Source organism: Calypte anna, chromosome 3, assembly GCF_003957555.1.
Source record: "Calypte anna isolate BGI_N300 chromosome 3, bCalAnn1_v1.p, whole genome shotgun sequence".
Classification (NCBI taxonomy): Eukaryota; Metazoa; Chordata; class Aves; order Apodiformes; family Trochilidae; genus Calypte; species Calypte anna.
In genome coordinates this window covers 34,140,064-34,160,859 of record NC_044246.1, presented here as the reverse complement: position 1 = coordinate 34,160,859, position 20,796 = coordinate 34,140,064, and the positions used below count along the sequence as shown (strand labels likewise).

At 45.3% G+C, this 20,796-nt stretch overlaps 1 protein-coding gene across 1 annotated transcript; it reads left to right on the top strand.

Annotated features, from left to right (window-relative positions):
* The first annotated feature begins 765 nt into the window (after positions 1-765).
* LOC103525261 (solute carrier family 22 member 2-like) lies at positions 766-19,292 on the top strand. Its single transcript, XM_030447523.1, is given in 4 exon segments — positions 766-1,110; positions 13,378-13,800; positions 15,281-15,389; positions 19,132-19,292. Coding segments are annotated over 4 exon segments (1,038 nt in total).
* The last annotated feature ends 1,504 nt before the right edge of the window (positions 19,293-20,796 follow it).

Genomic DNA, 20,796 nt, shown 5'->3' with positions numbered 1-20,796 from the left:
AAAACAAAACTACCAGTGCCAAATAACAGAATTATTCCTGTCAGCTCCATGTTGTGATGGTAGCAAACCAGTGTTGTTTAGCAGGCCTTGGGTCTCATCCCCACATTGCCCATAGGGATTGTTGCTCTAACCTCACCTGGTGCCCTCACCTCCAGGCTGTCACTGCTAGCTTGCCCTACCGAGGAATGAAGGCAAAAGGCCAACCCTGACCTATACCTACACAAAAAAAAAAATAACCACATGGGAGATTAAAAGGTGACATGGGAAACGGAGAAAAAGAGAAGCATTAAGTATATGATGAAAGGAAAGAGTGGCTTAAAGGAATCGCTGATGCAGGTGCAAAATAGGGAAGCTATACCCTATGCTGTCATACCACAGATACCAGATACTACTGCAAAACCAGTAAAACTGGGGGCAGGGAGTTAAGGGCAGTCTGTTTGGGAGGGGATGAGGATGGTCATTGGAAAGAGCTTGGGAGAACAGCACTGTCTGCTGCTGGTTTCTCTGGTGTGAGCTAGCTGGCTCAACTCACCCTCACCAGACCACCTCATCTTCTTCTCACTGCAGGCTGGTACTTGCTGCTGCCTCTGTCTCTTTCCCTGCCTGCAGGTGGGTTTGGCCATCAGATGCTTTCCTGAGAGGGAAGAGCAGCTTGTGGAGCAATGATCTGCTTCAAGCTCTATGAACTCATGTGAACAGGGAAAACAGAAAATTGTGCAAAGCAGGCACAAATAGAAAGGAGAGGGAATGAGTTTATCCGGCACAATGATTGAGCAGGGCCATGTCCCTATGGGAGAGCTGCTGAGCTCCTTTGGTGGCCCCACAGATTTGCTGACCCCAAGGAGAAATGGAAGAGCTGGGACCGGTCAAGGGGCAGGGGCATGGGAGAAAACAGGTATTTCCTCACCAGAGAGCTGGAGAGGACAAGGGATTCCTGGTGGGCTAAGTGCAGGATATGTCCTTGTCCCTGGGTCCTCTATGGGGACAGATCAGCAGGCAGCTCTGACTGTCAGTGTTGTGGTGCCAAGCCATAACCTCAGGGCAGAAAAAGTAGTTTTTAACCAAAGTGATGAATGTCCACACAGAGTCTCTCCAGCACTGTCACTGAAGGTAGGTAGCATTTCAGAAGAGGCTGACCTCCCATGCAGGGAAAAATGACACCAGAGGGGCAGCACAGAAGCTGGTGTCTTACTGTCTGCTGCTGTGGTGTCCATGACAGGGTGGCTGAGGTCAGGTGTCCAGCTGATGTTCTCCTCGTGGAAGTGGGTTCTTCTTTCCTACTCTTTTTTTTTTTTTTTTTTTTTTTTTTTTTTCAGAGCGATAGACTTAACACTCTGTGTGTATACGTGTGTGTGTGTGTGTGCATGAGCCTTGGGCTGAGGCTCCCTGAGGTTCAGTGATTCCACCCCACTGGCTGAGAGTAGCAGCAGGCTGTGGCCAGGACGGGTCATGGAAAGGTGGTTTGGGATGCTTCTGAGGGGCCTGACAAAGGCAAAGAAACATCAGTCATGAGGAGTGTTTGCAGAAGAAGCAGGAATGCAAGACACAGAGCTTAAGTAGGGACATGAGACATGGCCAGTGTGACCCCAGAGCCAAGGACATTCAGGGATGGCCAGGAAGACCTATGAGGGGTCCTGTACACAGGGGCATCAACTCAGCTGCCACCAAATCACGTCTTTGTAGCAGCAAAACCTTCACCACCTCACACTCTGAACTCACAGGGACTTGTGAGGGCAAGAGCAGGGGTTTGCATCACCGAATGCCACTGTGATGCTGTGGACACCTCCTGGGCACAGGCTCCTGCCAGATGCCATGCCATAGGTGCAGGAAGGTTGCATCCTTAGAAGGGGACCAAAAGTGGTCACAGGACTTAAGGGAAGAACAACTTCTTGTCCAGTGGATGTCACACTCAAGTAGAGATTGGAAGTGCTGAAAAATCAGCATTGTTAATGCTGAATGAATACTGCCAGCACTTCCATGGGGCATGCATGGGGACAGGATGGTCCTGTGCCCTCGCACACTACTGCGTCATAGGTTACTCCTGGTGCCTGCTTACAAAAACTTAGCTAATTTTTTTGGAGCTTATGAAACTTCTCAGATGTTTATCACCTTCTCAGTTGCTATGCAGAATCTTTATTTAGCAGATCTAGAGGATATTTTCATAAGGCTAATTCTTTCAGAGTTCACTGAGCCTGGAAACCCAAAAATAACAACAGCACAGACAGAAGTTTAAAGAAAGATCTCGTGTGCTATTGTTTAACTGAAGAGTTTTGTCTTAACATTTACCCCCTGTAACTATCTAAGAGCACACACAAAAGTGTTACAGCATGTTCTTGATAAGATCAGAGTTCGGGAGTCTGTAGTATATTTGTTCCCTGCTTGGTAACTGTCAGATTGGGCACTGCTTTGCAGCCTGCCAGCAGCACAGATCAGCCCAGCAGAGCACCTGTATCTGAACCACTGCAGGATGCATCTGCTGCAGGAACAGCCTGGGAAGGAGTCTCTGCTGAGGTCTACACAGGAGCATCCATACACTACCAGCACCAGTGGCAGGCATGGAGGCTTTGATCAGTGTGGCTGTAAGACTCCTAGTGCTGGATAAAAATGATGCAAAACACTGCACTCACGTAAATGTGCTTGAGTGATGATCGTTTGCTTAGAAAGTATCAAAGACACCTTCTGGCAACTCCTGTCCTGGCTGAGGTCCATCTCTGTATGTTGGCTTGGATATCACCTGCCATCCTGGGGCTGGCCTTGAACACTGATGTGAAAGCATGAAACTGGCATAGACCTTATGTCATGTGCACTAATTCAACAGAAATGTGTTTGCATTCAGGAGATTCAGGTCAGCTTTTTGTGCTGTGTGACATGGGAACCAGCACTGGTGTTACTGGTGTGGGACAACTCTGCTGCAGCCCATGAACTCTGAGGTCAGGTGGAAAAGCTGAGATCACCGCATCTTCTGTTGTAACTCAGGGGCAGGTGCAGTTAAATATTAACATTACTTTGATGTAGCTATGGCCTGGCTCCAAAATATATGTAACAGCACATAATTTATCTCATGTATGACTAAGAATAGTCACTCACCTGGATGGTCCCCATAGGTATGACCCCCACCCATTTCCACTATTAGGGCCTCATGGAGACATTTAATGATGATTTAGGCTCATAATTTCCTAATACATTCATAGGTCACTTACTCTTGTATTTGTAGGACCAGCCAATAATTCAGAGGCTACTTGGAACCTCAATGGACATCTTGCTACACAGGAGAGGAAGGACATACATTTTACAAGGTCACTCAGTCCAAAACACCTCCCTGGGGAACAGCTTGTGCACTGTAAATCCATGCCACAAGCTCTGCAGCCTCAGTCTCAGAAGGGCAGAATGGGCCAAGTGCTGTTTGCATGTCTGGCCACACATTTAGGGGGCAGCTGTTTGTATATCACCTGCTGAGTAACACAAGCCCACCCCTGCAAACTCACCACCCCACATACAGACACACAGGCACACAATGCTGTTCCCATGCATGAATCCATGGCTACTTCTGTGAATGCTTCCTCCACTTCATTCTTGTTTTTATCTTTGAGTTAGAGGCTAAGCTTCCATAGTCACTTAATTAACATGGTTGGCTTGGTTTCAGTTCACTGAGTCAGACACTTCTGCAGAAAGCTCTCCTGCCTTTGTTTAGCTGATTCCTCCCAACTCAAGAATGGACCCACACCAACCCATCTGTTCTCCTGTGATGGATTTATGGTTTATCCATACAAAGGGCCAAGTCCAATGATCTTGTTCCACCCTCTCTCTTAACTATAAAGTGGCCAGGCTTTCTCGTGGCTGTTTCATTTCAAAAGCTGCTACCCAAACAGGGTTACTAACGGTGTCCATCACCGCTTCATTGCTTCTTTCACCACCAATATCCACCCACTGCCTTGTTTCTAACACTGGAAGCAGTTATTAAAGTACTTACTGCAGCAGGGAGGGCAGCACTGAAACCATCTGCGCAGCACAGGACAATTTGACACTGCAGAGGAGGACCAGAAAACATCTGCCTCTCTTTCCTAAATCCTCTGTTATATGTTTGGCTTCAACCTTGCCTGTTGCCAGTCGCCTTTCCCTTGAATCTGACTCCCTTTAGTTCTCCAGACAGTCTCCCTTAGTCTAGTTAGTCCCACTGAAATGTCAGCAGTCCTGGGGATGAAGTGAGGCAGGGCTTTCTGCTTTCATTATGGGTCTGTGGCATTCAACCACAATTCTCTACCAAAAGCCATCTGATTGTCCATGAATATTGGGCCTGTATGCTATCTTTGGACTTTAAACTACTTGCCATTGCTCCTTGGTGACTTTTTTTATCTTTGCTTACCCTGAGATGTTGTGTTTGCATTGTCTCATTTGTGGCTGCAACTGGCACTGCAATTGTGCCATCAGTATGTTTCATTGTCTCCCAGAAGTGTAGATGGATGCCCAAATGTTCATAAAAAGAAATTACCAAAATCCAAAATTATTTAAAACACAAGCTAAGATATGGAAATAAAACTTAGGAGGAGAGGTCTCAGCTTCTCCAGAACAAAAGACTTAAGAGTAACTACTGTAACAAATAGTGTTGGATACCTCATCCTCTGCTGAGGCAGCACCTGGACACCTCAGCACACAGACAGTGTCAGAGTAAGCAGATCTGAGCATGGAAGCCCACAAGCAAGTTGCCATTTCTCAGCTACAAATGGGCTGGTTTTACAAGCAATTTGAACAGAAGCATCCCTGGCTGAGCAGAAAGCTCTTTTAAAAGCATAAATATCAGGGCTATGAACAACTGTGTAAACAAACACTGTCAAACTGCATAACAGCTATGTGCGTGTGATACTTAATTCCCCAGAGATTCAAGCTTGCAGAATATATTTGGACTTCTTTTACATCCAGAAAAAACACACTCAAATTCAGAGGCAAAAATTCTTTCACTAAATCTGTTGCACTGATTGATCCTCCAATGCTATTTGTCTAGGTCAGTTTTAACTGGTTCACACTCTTTTTAATACATGCTGTGTGTCTGATTCCAGACCTTCAGTCATGTGAAAAACAAATTATAACCATGCCATAGGAAATGAGTGTCTTTATAAAGAAGTGTTAAAAGGGTTCTTTAGCTGAGGCCTCTAAAGGAAATCCAAGAATAATCTGAAGTCTTCTGGCACAGTGCATGTGGGGGATTCTGTAACTGCCTGTGTTGTTAGACCACATTTACACCAGCTGCATGGTGACACACAAGGAGCAGGCCTGCCAGAAATTCAGAAAATCATAGAATCACAGAATGGTTTGGTTTAGAAGGGACCATAAAGAGTATCCAGTTCCAACCCCCGTGCCATGGCAGGGACACCTCCCACCAGACCAGGTTGCTCTAAGCCCCATCCAGCCTGGCCTTAAACACTTCCAGGGAGGTGGCAGCCACAACTTCCTTGGGCACACTGTGCCAGTGTCTCACCCTCACACAGTAAAGAGTTTCTTCCTAATGTGTAACCTGAATCTACCCTCTTCTAGTATTAAAGGTATTACTCCCCTAAAGAGTGTCTCACAGCGTTACACCATTTGAGACAACCCAGCACAGCAGGTCCCTGCCTCAAGCATCTGGGATTTCAGGAGGAGACAGGCAAAGGACAACAGCTGCAGGAGGAGTCGGAGGGGCTCACTGCAGGCTGAAGCAGGGCAAAGAGGTGACTTCTTTATGTAGTGAAATGAGGCAACCAGGTGCCACTAATTACCAGGTAGTGGGCATGAGCTTGTGTTAAGCCCACCTGTGCCTGATTAGGGCGGGCCCCCACTGCACATGAGCAGGACTGGGGGGCCAATGAAAGGTGAGGCTTGAAGCACAGGCTCAGCTCATTCCTGAGCAAGCCAGCAGAGAGGTCAGTTGAATCTAGAGCAGTAGCACTGAGCCAGGCTAACCAGTGCTGAGGGCAACAGACTTAGGGCACTGTTTGTGCACTTCTGCTGGAACACTTGTCGGACCTCAGAGCGCCGTGCCCTAAGAGAGGTTTGTCTTGCAACAGTTTGGGGTCTTCAAAGAGGACAAAATGATGTTGAGTGACAAGAGCAGTCTCTCTCCATGCCCTTTTGTTTCTTTCCTTCCTCCCAGGTTCAGAAGATTTTGTCCCAGAGTCTTTCTCTGACAAGACAGTCACCCTCTCTTCCACGCAATCACCTATCTCTCAGCAAAGTATCCTCTTTTCTCCTTCTCAGTGCAACCCCACTGGGTAGGTGCTGTCCCCACTGTGTCAAAGTGGAGAAAGGCACAGGCCAGGGGAGAGCTCCAGAAAGAAGAGATTTGGGGACTCCTGACAATTAAAACAGTGGTGAGATCTGCTGCTCCTTCAGCACCTTTGCTCTGCTCCCAAGTGGGAAGGGGGCATCTCCCAGTCTGATCCCTGCAGACAGGGCAGCCTCACCCCCTGCTACCACTTTTGTCCTTGCTCTGAGCAGGGGTGAGGTGTTGGAGGTGGCTCCAATCCTTACCTCACGGTGTGCTGCTGTGACATGCTATCTCAGCACAGCATTAAGTACCTGATTAATTTGTGCAATCAAGCAATTCATTAAGCAATCAAACACCCAAGACCATACAGCACAATTAAATGCTCACAATTAACTATGTATTAAAGTCTTGCTGAGCAGGGCCAATCTCAGCCTTTGTAGAAATGCCAGTGTCTTTTGGCTGCCCTGACAGCAAACCTGCTTGCTACTTGCCAGTTTGCTTTTTCCTATGTTTTCTTCCCTTCCAAAATCACAAGCTTCCTTTGAGCTTAAGCACAGCCTACTTAACTTATTTCTTCCCTATTATTCAAGACATGGAGCAGCTCCTGCTCCTGCAGGGCTGCCAGTTCAAAAGCAGCATCTGTAAGTGGGACAGAAGGAATCAAAATGTTTAAACCACCCCTAAAGTGACCATGCCCAGGCTGAGAACAGTAAAATAGATACAGCCCTGGAAAGGTACCTACAGGTGCAGCTTCCCAGTATGTTGTCTCTGAGAGCAAAACCTACCTGGGCCTCCAGCAGAAACATATTATGTTGCATCCTATGTCGTCAGGTTCACTCCATCCTCACTTGATAACAAGTCCTTCATGTGGGATCTGGCCTTGTAATACTTGTACTTTTTGCACAGCTCATCTCATGTTGAGTTCTGATAACCCTACTGCAGCTATCAGCCGGTCACCTGTGCAAAAGAAATAACACAGCTAGAACTTTGCAAGTCCTGGGGATGGGGCCTGTTCTTACTAGCCATACACAGCTGCTCACTAGAAAGTTGAAGCCCTGGGACCTGTGTGCATCCCAACTCCATCAGTGACTGTGACAGTGAGACACGAGGTTCATAGAATCATAGAATCAGAGAATGGTTTGGAAGGGACCTTAAGGATCATCAAGTCCTAACCTCCCCTTCTATGAGCAGGGACACCTCACATCACACCAGGTTGCACAAAACCCCATCCAACCTGGTCTTGAACACTTCCAGGGAGGTGACATCCATAACTTCTCTGCTATAGTGTCTCACCACATTCACAGTAAAGAATTTCTTCCTTATGCCTAATCAAAATTTACCCTCTTTCATCTTGATACTTTGCCCTCATCCCATCACTACATGGCCCTGTAAAAAAGTGCCTCCTCAACTTTTCTGTAAGCCCCTTCAAGTACTGGAAGGCCACTGTAAGGTCTCCTTGGATCCTTCTCTTCTCCAGGATGAAAAAACCCAACTCTCTCAGCCTGTCTTCGTAGGAAAGATGCTCCAGTTCTCTGGTCATCTTTGTGGTCCTTCTCCGGACTTCTTCCAGTACCTGCTGACCGCTTGTACTGTGCCTGTGCTGAATCACCCAAAGAGCTAGGTAGGCTTGTCTGGATGGATTCAGCCTCAGCTCTTTGGATGGTTGTAGTCACCCCCTCCAGCTCTCATCTGCAGGTTACAAAACCTGTGTATTTTTCCTGAAGTGCCTAGCACACTCCAGGCTCTAGGCTGGTAGTTACAGAGCTGCCTGGACTCCTTTGCTCCTCTTTGTAGCCTGTTATCAATGCTCTGTTTGATAACAATGGCTGTGCAAACCCCAGTCACATTATGGAGTGACCTTGCCATCTCCTTGGGAGATGAAAGAAAAGCAGCAGGACCCTGGCACAAGTTTACAGCAAGCAAAGCTGCTCCAGTGCCAATTCACTTTCCCCAGGCAGCTTGAGCATCCCTCACTCTGGCCTAAACAGCTCCTCACACAGGGCTCAGGCAGCTCATGGACTCAACTACCATGTTGACTCAACTACCAGTCTCACAGAGGTTCAGCAGTGCTCCCATCCTTGGCAAAAGCCATGCCACCTTGCAACTGTAAAAACTAAATAGTCAGAGAACAAATTTCAGCAACATATCATGCTCTATGCCACAGCAAAAGCCCAGGATTGAGGAGACATTTCCAGGTTGCACAATACTAAATGGTAATTAGTGTTCAATAAGGAAATGAGCTCAAGCTGTGACATTTGGATCTAAACACAAATTATCAAAAACTAGAGGGCTTTTGCCAAATGTAGTGTGATTATCATCTGAGAAAAATGTGTTAGTCATATGTGAGCCAACCATGAAGTACACTTTGTTTGTCTCAGTTATAAAATACATTCTCAGGGTGCAAATAAATATCAAGTGCAAACACATGTTGTTTTCAATAACTCAAAACCAAGGTGTGTAGGCTCCCTCTATAGTCAGCTCTCAGATATGTAGCTCTCAGAGCTCTCCCAGGACACAAAGCACTGCAGTATCACAGACTCTTTGGCAGTTCAAATTCGCTTGAATATTTTTTGACAGGCACCTTTGTCCCAGTAGGATCCACACGAGATGGGGTGTTGGCTAGCCACCTGCAGTCAACCCTATCGTGTGCTCAGCACTTTGGGCCCTGGTTAATTTGTCAGAAATGTCCCCATGTGCCAGCACCTTGTCAACATTAGCTGTGTATTGTGTGGTGCTCCAAATGCATTTAACAGCTCTGAGTGCACAGATCAGCCTTTAACCACCACCATAGGCTCCTCCTCTGCATCTGGATATTTTTCTGGAGATGCCTGTCCTCTATTGACTGGACAAGCCTTGACAACAGGCATGGACAACTACCTCAGTCTAGATGCTCAGCTTTTTCACAGCTGACATTAGCTCAGGTGAAGCCCTACTAAAAGCTACAAGACAGTGATCTCCCTAACGCTTCAAGGAGGGGATGCTGCTTATTTCCTATCCAGCTTCCTTCTCCCAGGAGATCCCAGCCATGTGCTCCCATCCCTTCTCTTATGTGGGTTCATCCTCATCCCTTCACTGAGCCCCCACAGGTGACTATGGCAGATACTTTCTCAGATCAGCCACTTCCCACTTACCATGTTAATTTAATTCATGGATTATAGGACCAACAAGTGCCATAGGAAAGGAGATAAGATGTAGAATGTTCCCCCAAGAAATCAGACTGGCTTTCTCTGTCTCCTGTATCCGCATCTTGATCCAGAGGCAGCAAACCTCAGTGGGAGCATGGCCTACTGTTTGGATGTTTCCAGTGATTCTCCAGCACATTCTTCTAAATGTACTATAATCTGCTCAAGTCTATGATAGCACATGATTATGACAGACAACATCATGCCCAAAGCTCCCTGTTAAACATCCTTGCTCTTACTCTACTCACAGGAACAGAACTATGAAAAGGTCCATCCCTGGAGGTAAACACCTATAAAAATTATTACTAAATGGTATGGGTGAAAGAATGACTCACTAGAAGGAATTCAGTGTACAAATGTTTACTCATGCAAGGAAGGCTTGTAGAGGATTATCTCAGGAGGCACCTGAGTTGAAATATCTTTCTGAGGCATCTCTAGTAAATCACACAGAATCACAGGATTATTGAGGCTGGAAAAAAACCTCTGAGATCATCAAGTCCAGCCTATGACCTAACACTACCATACTGGCTAGACCATGGCACTAAATGCCACATCCAGCTACAGAGGCACCTGGACAGGCTGGTTTGATAGGCCAAGGCCAATGGTATGAACTTCATAGGACCAAGTGCAGGGTCCTACGCTTTGGCCACAATAGCTCCATGCAGCACTACAGACAGGGGGAAGAGTGGCTGGAGAGCAGCCAGGCGGAGAGGGACCTGGAAGTACTGGTTGACCACTGGTTGAACATGAAACAGCAGTGTGCCCAGGTGTCCTGGAAGCCCAATGGCATCCTGGCCTGCATCACAAATAGTGGATGAAGGATTATGGATGCAATTCTCCCCCTGTATTCAGCACTGGTGAGGTCTCACCTTGAGTAGTGTGTCCAGTTCTGGGCCCCTCACTTCAAGAAGGATTTTGAGGTGCTGGAGTGAGTCCAGAGGAGAGCAACAAGGCTGTGAAAGGACTAGAGAGAAAGTCTTATAAGGAGAGATTAAGGGAGTTTGGGATTGTTTAGCCTGGAAGAGATTCAGGGGGAACCTTATCACTCTCTAAAAATACCTGAAAATCATTTTAGTTTAAACTCTCAAAGACCTGAAAACCCATGTATCTGAAGAGCTAGCCTGCTGTATCTCTTTGCCTCAATTTCTTGGTCTTCAGAAGTGATTTCATTAGGAGATGATTTCAGATCTTTGAATGAAGGCTATTGTTTGACAGCTAAGAGTTATATATATTATCATAATCAGTGCGCACTCTTTTTCTGGATGGATTAGACCTGTCTTGTATCTGTGAATTTCTTTCAGCATCGTTTTATGCTTTGCTTTGTTCACATTTCACCCAACCCAGTGAGCATACATCTAAAGCTCAGGAAGGTCAGAGTATAGGAATCTTTACCCCAGGTTTTTGAAGGCTGACGTGTTTTAAAGCAGGCATGGTAATGCTTCACTACTATAAACTGAAGGGATTACTGATTATATGCATTAAACTTGTCACAGCTGACACTGTTCCATGAACTTGCCACTGCAGGGCAATATAGGTCTCCTATCAGAGGCACAGATGTCCTCTGCTAACAGAAGTGCTCCTTTTTTACCTTGCTCCTCTGGCTGCCCTACATGTTACACAGTGACAGATGTGCTGCATCTATGCAGGCCCATTTTTTATTGCTGCAGGCATGGAGCATGGCATGGGTTACATCTGTATACACCATTCCTAGTCAGAGTGATCTTTTCCCTTCTGCCTGCTAGAAACAGCCTGTCTGGCATCACCACCCCAAACCTGCCATGGGACTGTCAGGACTGTGCTAACAGGAATCAGGCAAAACAGCACTAGAGAGGGGAGTAAAGATTAAGGACAGTGCTTGAGTCCATACTTAGGCCTGTTTCGTTCCTCAGTATGGCTGTCACCCTAGCAAGCTGTCACTCTGCCTCCATTCCCATGTATTCAGATCTACCATGCATTCAGATCTGTATGCATGCTTACTTCCTAGCCTGTCACCAGTGAAATAGAAGAAAAAGTGCTGCAAAGTGACTTAAAGAGATCACACTTATGTGTGTCCAGGTGACAGGAGACACGTGTCCTTATGCTGATGGGACTTCACATCCCCTAATTCTGGTGGGATGCACCACTCAGTTCCCTAAGACTGTTGTCACCCTATACAGGAGGGACTTCTGTCGGGATATTCATGGGCAGCTCATCTGTCAATATCAAAACCTTTGAACATCATGCAACAGCTGAAGCTACACAGTAGTGACTCCCACTGTAGGACTTTACTGCCAGAGAATACTCAACTGGCACTGGAGCTTTTCCAAGAGAAAGAACAGGAATCTGTCTCAAAAGCAGAAATACAACTTTCTGCCAGCATAATTGTCTTATCAATACAATATTTGCATTGGGCTTCCTTCCCCTCCCTCAACCATGAAATGACACTAGGCCGAATCAGGAAAGGGAATAAAGAAGCTATCCAGGATACTCTCTGCATTTTCTGTTGCATATAGTTCAGTTCTGGCTGCTACAGGTGTTACCTATTGACAAATGCATCAAATATGTGCACTGCTGAGAAGTCTGCGAGCAGGTGGGTGCAAGGTTTGAAAGCTGCCAGAGGGTTAGACCGTTCCCTCCTTCTGATATAAGCCAGACCTGAGCAGAAATAGGTGAACATTTTAGTTGTAAATGGTCAAAGTTCTGGGCTTTCTTAGCTGTGAGAGATGTTGATTGAAAAGTAGCAGTCCCATTTGTGATTCATGACAGTTCCTAGGTAGGCCAGTCAGTGTAACTCAACAGGACTGGTGATTAATAGCCCTTTGAAACACCACTTTACTTATCACTTCTGCTTTCCTCCAGGGCTCATTGTTTAGTTTTGTACTTCATAAAACTTGAAGAGGTCACTGAGTGCTCCTCAGGGGGAAATCAACTCAGTGGCAGCAACCTGCTCAGGGATTGCCATCAGAAGCACTGAACAAGCTGCAAAGTCCTTACAGTTCGGCTTAGAAAAAGGGGTAAGAAAACCTGTCTGAAGAAAAATTGCAGGCAGAAATATTTGCCCACAGATTATTTTTTTCCAAATCCACACTTTTGATGTTGTTCAGCTGCACTGAACCTCTTCCAGTTCTCCATCATTGCTTATGCTATTTTAACAAAAGCTAATTGTTTACAGGCCAGGCAAATGGGGAACAACATGAAAGGATCTTATGCAGCCACGGCTATGGGAACAGGACATATATCATCCCCCTCAGTTAGAGGCTGAGGATGTCTTCATTGCTTAAGCACACATTTACACATTAGCATTGTCTAATTCCCATGGAATAGCTGTAAATCCTTTGTGAGACAGGGCTGTGATTTACAGCAGCCTCTGCAGACTATTTCCAGGGGTTCAGGGCAGGAGGCAGAGGGCAGGGTGAGCTCACAAGGGCTGGTGATGGGTCCTTGGGCCATGCTTGCTTTTTGGGGCACAACACTATTCTTTAACTATTAGGTTCCTAAAAGAAATCTGCCACTTTGTTGTGTCTTCTCTGCAGTGTTTTCTTCTACATCCCCAAAGAGGTCATCTCTATCAAGCGAATTTAAATTAGAAAGGTCTCCAGATGTGTAAATAACAGGGAGAAGATAACATTCCCTGCATTGCCTCTGAAAATGCTGGACAAAGGAGTTATTACCCACTCCATACTGACAGACAGACAGACTCACAGGGGAGGACTGAAAGGGCTGTAATCTAAGACATCAGCTCTTGAATTCCAAGTGTGTCATATACAAAAGAAATTAATAACAGGTCAAAACAAAAGAGCCACAGTTTTGTTAGAAATGGCATTTGAGAAACAAAGATTGTGATGCAGGGCTTGACAATTCACTAAATTTATTAATTATTTGTTTGTGGCTTGGGAGCTAACACTTCGGCTATCATTTCAGCATGCAGTGAAAGGCAAAGCCCTGGAAAGCAGCTGAGTTAGGTATTTTTATGAGAAGCAACATGCAAAGAGGTCAACCCTGGATGGCATTTTAGAGCAGATCGGGGAATTCAGCTTCTTTCACAAACAAACCCTCTTACTCTTCTGCCTGCTTTCTGCCTCCTTCACCCCGGTGTACGTGGGTGTCATCTCCTTAGGGTTCATCCCCGAGCATCCCTGCTTCAGCCCCGGGGTGGCTGAGCTGAGCCAGCGCTGTGGCTGGAGCCTGGAGGAGCAGCTGAATCTGACGGTTCCCGAGTGGGGTGGCCACGGGGACAGTTTCAGCAGCCGCTGCAGGAGGTATGAGGTGGACTGGAACACAACAGGCGTCAGCTGCACCGACCCCCTTGGCAGCCTTGTGGGCAACCAGAGCGCTGCTCCCCTTGGTCCCTGCCGGGATGGCTGGGTCTACAACTCCCCAGGGACCTCTCTTGTGACAGAGGTAAAATTCATTTTGTCCAGCAAAATCACTCTTGCCTGCACACTTTGAAGATAGAAGATCCTGTTTTGGTAAAGTTTGCTTTTGGTGCACAGCTTGAACCTGACTGCTAAGAGGGAATATCAGGACTTGCTAGGGACTTTGGGCAAAGGTTCATATGGATAAATAATGGGAAATTATTGTTTTTCCTGGGAGGATCATACTGCAATACTTGTCATCAGTCATACAACACCTATTCTCATAATTCAATATTTCAATCACCAAATTGAGAGTAACACCCCACAGGCCAAACTGAGGAACTACACGTTTGGGTGATAATCTAACAAGATATTCATGTACAGTGAACAAGAAGATGGGGCTAAATTTGTCAGATAATGAGTTAGCAACAGCAGCATTCTTTTCTTCCAACTTATACTATCTAAACTAAATAGTTTAGAAAGTGAAAAACTGTGCAAAACAGTACTAAGAGTCTAAAAGCCACATAAAGGCTTGAATGATAGGAAGAATCTCAAGAGAGATCTACTTCTCCTCTACTCCCATATGTGTATTAACTACACCTCAACTTTTTAAAAGTTGGCATGCTGGATGCTTCACAGCTTGCTCGGTCAGGGTATTCATATTCCCTTGCTTCACTATCATCACCATTACACAGCAACTCCACCCTACCTTCCCCTGGGACAAATGGGTCAGGGCAGAGAAGAGCACTCCCATCTGTTGTCTGTATCAGTTGAACAGGGAAACAGATCTGAGATGTTTGGTATGGCCCCAGCAAACTTGTCCAGGCTAGAAAGTGATTAAATCAGCAGTCAAATACATTCATGCTTCTTTCTGGGCTGAAGTCTATTTACTCCTGAATGGAGCTTTCTAGCTGTAGAGAAGATATCACCAGTTTGCCCTCCTTCCCTTGCCAGGTGAGGTTTGGTAACCTGTTAATTGTAAATCAGAAGCAAGTTACAGAGTACTGGTTCACTGCATAGAAAAGTCAGACAAATCCTGGGCGTTTTGCCAGTGCTAATGAGAAGCAGGACACTCATCTCTTGGCTCCCCTCTGGCTGGGCTCATGGCAGGCTCACCAGCTCTTATATCCTGTGCTGCTTTCACACAGCAAAACAATACACAGTTAGAAATAGGCCTTGGCATCCGGGTAGGAAACAATACTCCAAGAGTTCTCCAGATTTCAAGCAGATGGGTAGGGAGGAGAGGGTAAGATTTTTCTGAACATCTCAATTTGTTCGTCCAAAGTTTCTCTCCCTTTCTCTCTCTCCTTATGTGTCATTGTGCAATCATTTTCCAGAGTGTAACCTTTCCCCAAGTTTTGGGAAAATTCAGGCGAATCTATTGCAGATGTCAGTTTAAGAGATTAGGGGTGTTCTTTTCTGGAGCCTGTTTTCTACTTGTTTGTCATCAGTTTCCTTCCTCTTTATACAACCACTTTTTGCCTTGAATGTTCCTGTGCTTCTCACTGTGGTTGTTGCCCTTGCAGTTTAACCTGGTGTTTGAAGACTCCTGGAAGCTGGACCTCTTCCAGTCGTGTGTGAATGCTAGGGTTTTTATTAGCTCTGTGAGCATTGGCTACATAGGTGACAGATATGTAGTATGTAGGCAGGTGTGAGATTAACTGTTTCCTCTGATTATCTGCCTTCTGTACCTCACCGAACAAAATTCATGATTCAAAGAGGAAATGAATACTATTAAAACTTGATTCAAAAGGTCCATGTGTCACTTACAAAGGTAGATAGTGGTTCCTCAACCCCTGCTTTTTAAGGCTGTCATGACCCAGGGATCCACAGAAATACCATGGTGTTGCTTCGCTTTTACAGCCTCCCAGTGGCTCCATGGGCAATTCATACATTCACATGTGATATTTGGTTTCCTGTCACAGTGGCAAACTGCAATGCATGCTCAGAGTTTGAGATGAAATTTTATTGCATGCACCATGAGCTATTTTCTATCTTTGTGGCATACTTGTTTCATATTAATTTTAACAGTATCCAGATGACCATAAATCAGTTTCAAAATAAGAGAGATTTCCTTAGATACAGAAATAGAAGAAGTTGCTCCTTCCTAAATTTTCTTTGGTCACCCTTTGCTCTCAGCTGGCTCTGTATGTAGCTGGATCTAGACCTTATTATGCCTCATCTCCTCCTGGCCATCAGAAATGCCATCGTGTCATATATCTGCTCAGAGGTTTGGTTTTTTTAAGGTTAGACTCTGAACAAATTAAATGCTTTGCAGCTGACCTTCCTGTGCATGTTATCAGATTTCTCAGTAAAACAGAGGTTGAAGCTAGAATTTGAAGAGGTGAAGGTAATACAAGGTGAACAATCCTTCCGTAGTGTCAAATACACTACAGATTATTTTGGACAGATTATTTTTTTAATTTGTATTCTTAGAAGACAGGAGAGCACAGTGAGGAATAGCCTTTTCGTCCCACACTGATCAGGTCCCAGATCAACTCTATTGGGCAGATACTGCTGCCCTTCCCTTCTTTTCACTTTCCCCTTTCTCCTTAGGGGAAGGCCTACAGGAAGGTTCAGAGCCATCCCTCATAGCGCATCTATAATGTCACAAAACAAGGATGGGAATGTGTTTGTGTTGCTGGCCTCTGCTCCCATGTTTCCTTGCAGGCAAACACATCATCCATCAGGCTGTGCACTCCATCTCTGTGGGAAAAGTGGCTATCACAGTCCTAGCCAACCCATCCACATGAACAAACTGCTTATTCAGAAGTTCACAAATGCATGTATTGGACAGACTGCTTTCCAGGCCTCAATAAACCATTACGTTAGTGAACTGGAGCACAGGTTTCTTAAGCTTTTTACTCAATTAGATTTTTATCCGAAGATACTGATTTATGCTGAATTCGCATGTTTGGACATCGTATAATTTTTCTTTCTTGTTGTTTGTGTTCTTTTATAACAAAACAAAACAAAACAAAACAAAAAAAGGGGGGGGGGGAAAGTGTAGTGAAATGAAGCAACCAGGTGCCACTAATTACCAGGTAGTGGCCATGAGCTTGTGTTAAGCCCACCTGTGCCTGATTAGGGCGGGCCCCCACTGCGCATGAGCAGGACTGGGGGGCCAATGAAAGGTGAGGCTTGAAGCACAGGCTCAGCTCAGTCCTGAGCAAGCCAGCAGAGAGGTCAGTTGAATCTAGAGCAGTAGCACTGAGCCAGGCTAACCAGTGCTGAGGGCAACAGACTCAGGGCACTGTTTGTGCACTTCTGCTGGAACCTGTTTGGACCTCAGAGCCCCATGCCCTAAGAGAGGTTTGTCTTGCAACAGATTTATCAAAGTAGCTCTTCCTGGCCACATCTTGTGTGCTGCTACACCTTTGGCAAAAGTCTCTTTCGGGTGAAAGATATCAAATGGCTACAGCAGTACCACAAAGATCCTACATCCAGTCTTCAGTTGTGGGCTGGAATTCCCTGTCTGATTTGAAGGACAAAGGTTGACAAACTTATTTCAATTTTTGCTTTTCTTCCAACATATATTGAAAGATATAATTTAATTTTTTTTATTTTGCATCAGAAACGTGTGTCAGCCCCCTGATCCTCTCTTTCCCTTACATCCAAATTTTTGTGTTTTGGACAGTCTTCTAGTGAATTTGAAAGTATTTCATCCTTTTTCCCAGAACTGACACTTAGATAATGATGCACAGCTTATGGGAGCAAAGGAGGGAATATGTAGCAGCCACCCACACAGGCATGACAGGACATGGAACAGCAGTGAGCAGATCCTGCAGCCATCACAGATTCCACTCTTCAGGTCACCTTTTCAGCAGTGAGGTGGATTAAGCAATCAAATTCACTAACAAAGGCATTTCTTGTCAGCCTGTGGCTGTGCAAGCCAATAGAAACCAGAGCTCCCAAACAGACAGACATTTATATCTGAAATACTCTTTGCCAAAATACTGGAAGATCTTTTTACCATGACTTATCATCAAGCAAAAGTATGAGAAGACATGAGGGAGTAGGATATCATTGCTGATAAGATAAACCACATGCATGTCATATCACTGAGGGGTTTTCTACTGCTCTGCTCACCACCCTGCCCCAGTTCACCATAGTTCCTGCACTGGAAGCAACCAAGAGCAATAAAAAAATCCCATACCCAGAGAGCGTTGTGCTCAAGACAAAAACGAGCCCAGAAGCCTCAATTTTAGTAGAGATAATGGGGAAAAGATAATGGGGTCTGTGAATTCTGTGTTTCCTGGATTTGAGTCATCCTTCCTCATCTTGTCAGAAAGCCAGGGTGCCCCTGGAGCACCAGTTTGCTCAGGAATGAGATTGCTGCAACTTGATGCACTCAGGACAGCTCCTGCAAATGTTTCAAGCACTTCAGGGGAGGTTTCATAAGCTCTTTGCAAGTGTGCTTTTCTCTGAGAAGAGAGAGCTCATTTACTTGATCAGTGTCTGGGCATACATCCAGGCACTGACTTTGACTGTCAGGAGTCATAGGTGTCCTGGAAATGGAACCTTTGTGTCCCTAGAGAGCTCCTGAGGTCAGTGCTAACATGCACCATTGCACCTTGATCATCCAGAGCTGGGGTACTGGGAAAGGGGCTTTGCAGGAGAGGGCACCACTCATGATGAGGCTCTGATGAGGCTCCCTTGAGGTGGCCTTTAAGGCAAGTCAAAAATTATTGTAATGTCAGGCTCATGACAGGATAAAAGCCTGAGAAATGGGATCTGCTGATACTATTTTGGAGAACAGAAGATACTTATTTTTGCTGGCATTTATTATCATGCTATTTTTATCAGTGGACTTTTACTAATTCAATGTTTTTTATAAATCACACTTCTAAGTGTATATTTATCTCTGTCAGCTAGAAAATAAATGTCCTTCCAGTATTCCAACAAGCTTGTTTCATTTGGAAACAATTTATTTTTTATTATCAGTTAGTCATGGTGATACAGGGAACGACAAATAACTAACAGGGATGTGCAGAACTCTCTTTGAGAAGAGCTCAATGATTAACCAAGGGTGATGTGAAAACAAGTATCACAGTTATTGAACATGATCCCTATTAAAAAGCTATTGCAGCTCTACAAGATGGGCTGAAGAGCCATATCAGAGCATTTCTTGAAGTCATTAGCTAAGTCATTAATAAGAAGAGGACAATGACCTGAAAACATGGGACAGGGTAGTCCCCTGAGTTTCTATCATACAAATGAAATATGCTGCAAAGTCTGAAAATGCAGACTACTACCCAAAATGAGCAGGGAAGACGGGCACAGGGACCATCTCCATCCTCTTCACACTCTTTGGGTTGCCACCCTACCCTGTCAGCAGCTTAGCCTCTTTTTTCTCTTCTTTTCCACCGCAGGTTTTGCTGCAAACTCTGCCTCCTGGTCACAGTCCTGATCAGTGCCATCTCAGGGGTTCTGATGGCCTTTGCACCACGTTACAGATGGATGGTGAGCTTCCACCTGATACAGTGACTGGTCAGCAATGGGGGCTGTCTGACAGGCTACATCCTCAGCTTGCAATAACACCCTCTTGGCAGGAACCCCCTGGTTCAGCAGCAGGGCTGACCCTTGCTGAAAGAGTAGTCGGTGACATTCTGCTATTTGCTACCAAACTGGACCTCTGGGCTTAAATGAAGGTGTTTGTGACCCAAGCTTACACCAGCTTGTAGACATGGAATCATTAGGAGGCATCTCCGAAAACTAGGGAATATTCATACCAGAAGAGGCATGTGCCAAAATGAGGGGAAAAGTCTAAAGACAAGAGCTATCTGATAATGCTATGAAGCTGTATGACATTTTTCCCGAAAAGGCAGCAAGTGGTGCTGTGAGAGAGAACACTTGGGTTTCACAGCCTTGGTGCCAAGACAATTTTTGCTGTGATGCTTATATATGTTGCAGGTGTCTGCCTGAGACTCCCAGGTCATGGATCAAAAACAAAATGAAAAAGCTGTGGAAATTATAAAGCTCATCACCAAGGGAAATAAGAAGCAGCTACCTCTCTCTTTCCAAGTGACTGCACTGCATTTGCTGCATATATGCAAGATTCAAGGCAAATAATGTTATAATTTTAGGATTGCTTTGGGTTTAGATTAGGGAGCAGCTTGGTGACCATAAGCACTGCAGTCCTCTGAAGCAGAGGCATGTGAGTTTTCTTGTCTTTGACTGCCTAGGACTCTTGCAGAGCAGATCTGGGGAAAGAGGCTTGTAAAAATAGCCAGTAGACAAGTAAAAATCTTCTTTTATGCAGTGTCAATCAACAGTAGACTAACCAAATCTCATGACTTAAAATTTCAGAACACCCTTATTCATTATTTTTTCAAATGCTGTTTCATGCCATTCAGCAGCCTCACACACAAAATTGCTATGACTATGCAGATATGAAGACTGTCTGTATAAATTTTCATGTTTTCTTTCCCCAATACTTTCTGTAGAGGTTATTTTGTCCTAGCAAAAGGAAACCCTCATTCTCCCATTAGTTTTGGGGCAAATATTAATTGCATACTCTCTCCTGTCATCTCTTGTACTATTCCTTGTACTCCCAGAATCTCATCTCCGAAGATGAAGATGGAGGAAAGCTGAAACCTTCATTTCTAGACCTGGCCAAGACACCTCAGATCAGAAAATGTTCATCTTGATGTACAGTAGGTAAGGAAAAGCTTTTGCACCCCAGCTGGAGGTGCATGATTCAGTGCCCTAAATCATCAGCAATGATTTGAGTCTGTTTTGCCCCCGACCAGCTACAAGTTTCCGTTCTTTACATAAATTCTCTCCCAGAGGTTTTGGCCTTATTTGCACCCTCTTCTTTGCCCAGGTTCTCGAGCTACGTCCTCTAGCAAGGGCTCATCATGTACAAGGGAGTAGCTGCTGGAAAGCTGGAAACATCTATCTAGATTCCCTCTGTTCTGTGCTGGTTGAGTTCCCAGCCTCCTTCATCCTCAGGCTAACATTGGATCTCACTGGGGGTTGCTACCCCTGGGCTGCACCAAATGTGTTGGCAAGCAGTGCTTGCCTCCTCACAGCATTAGTC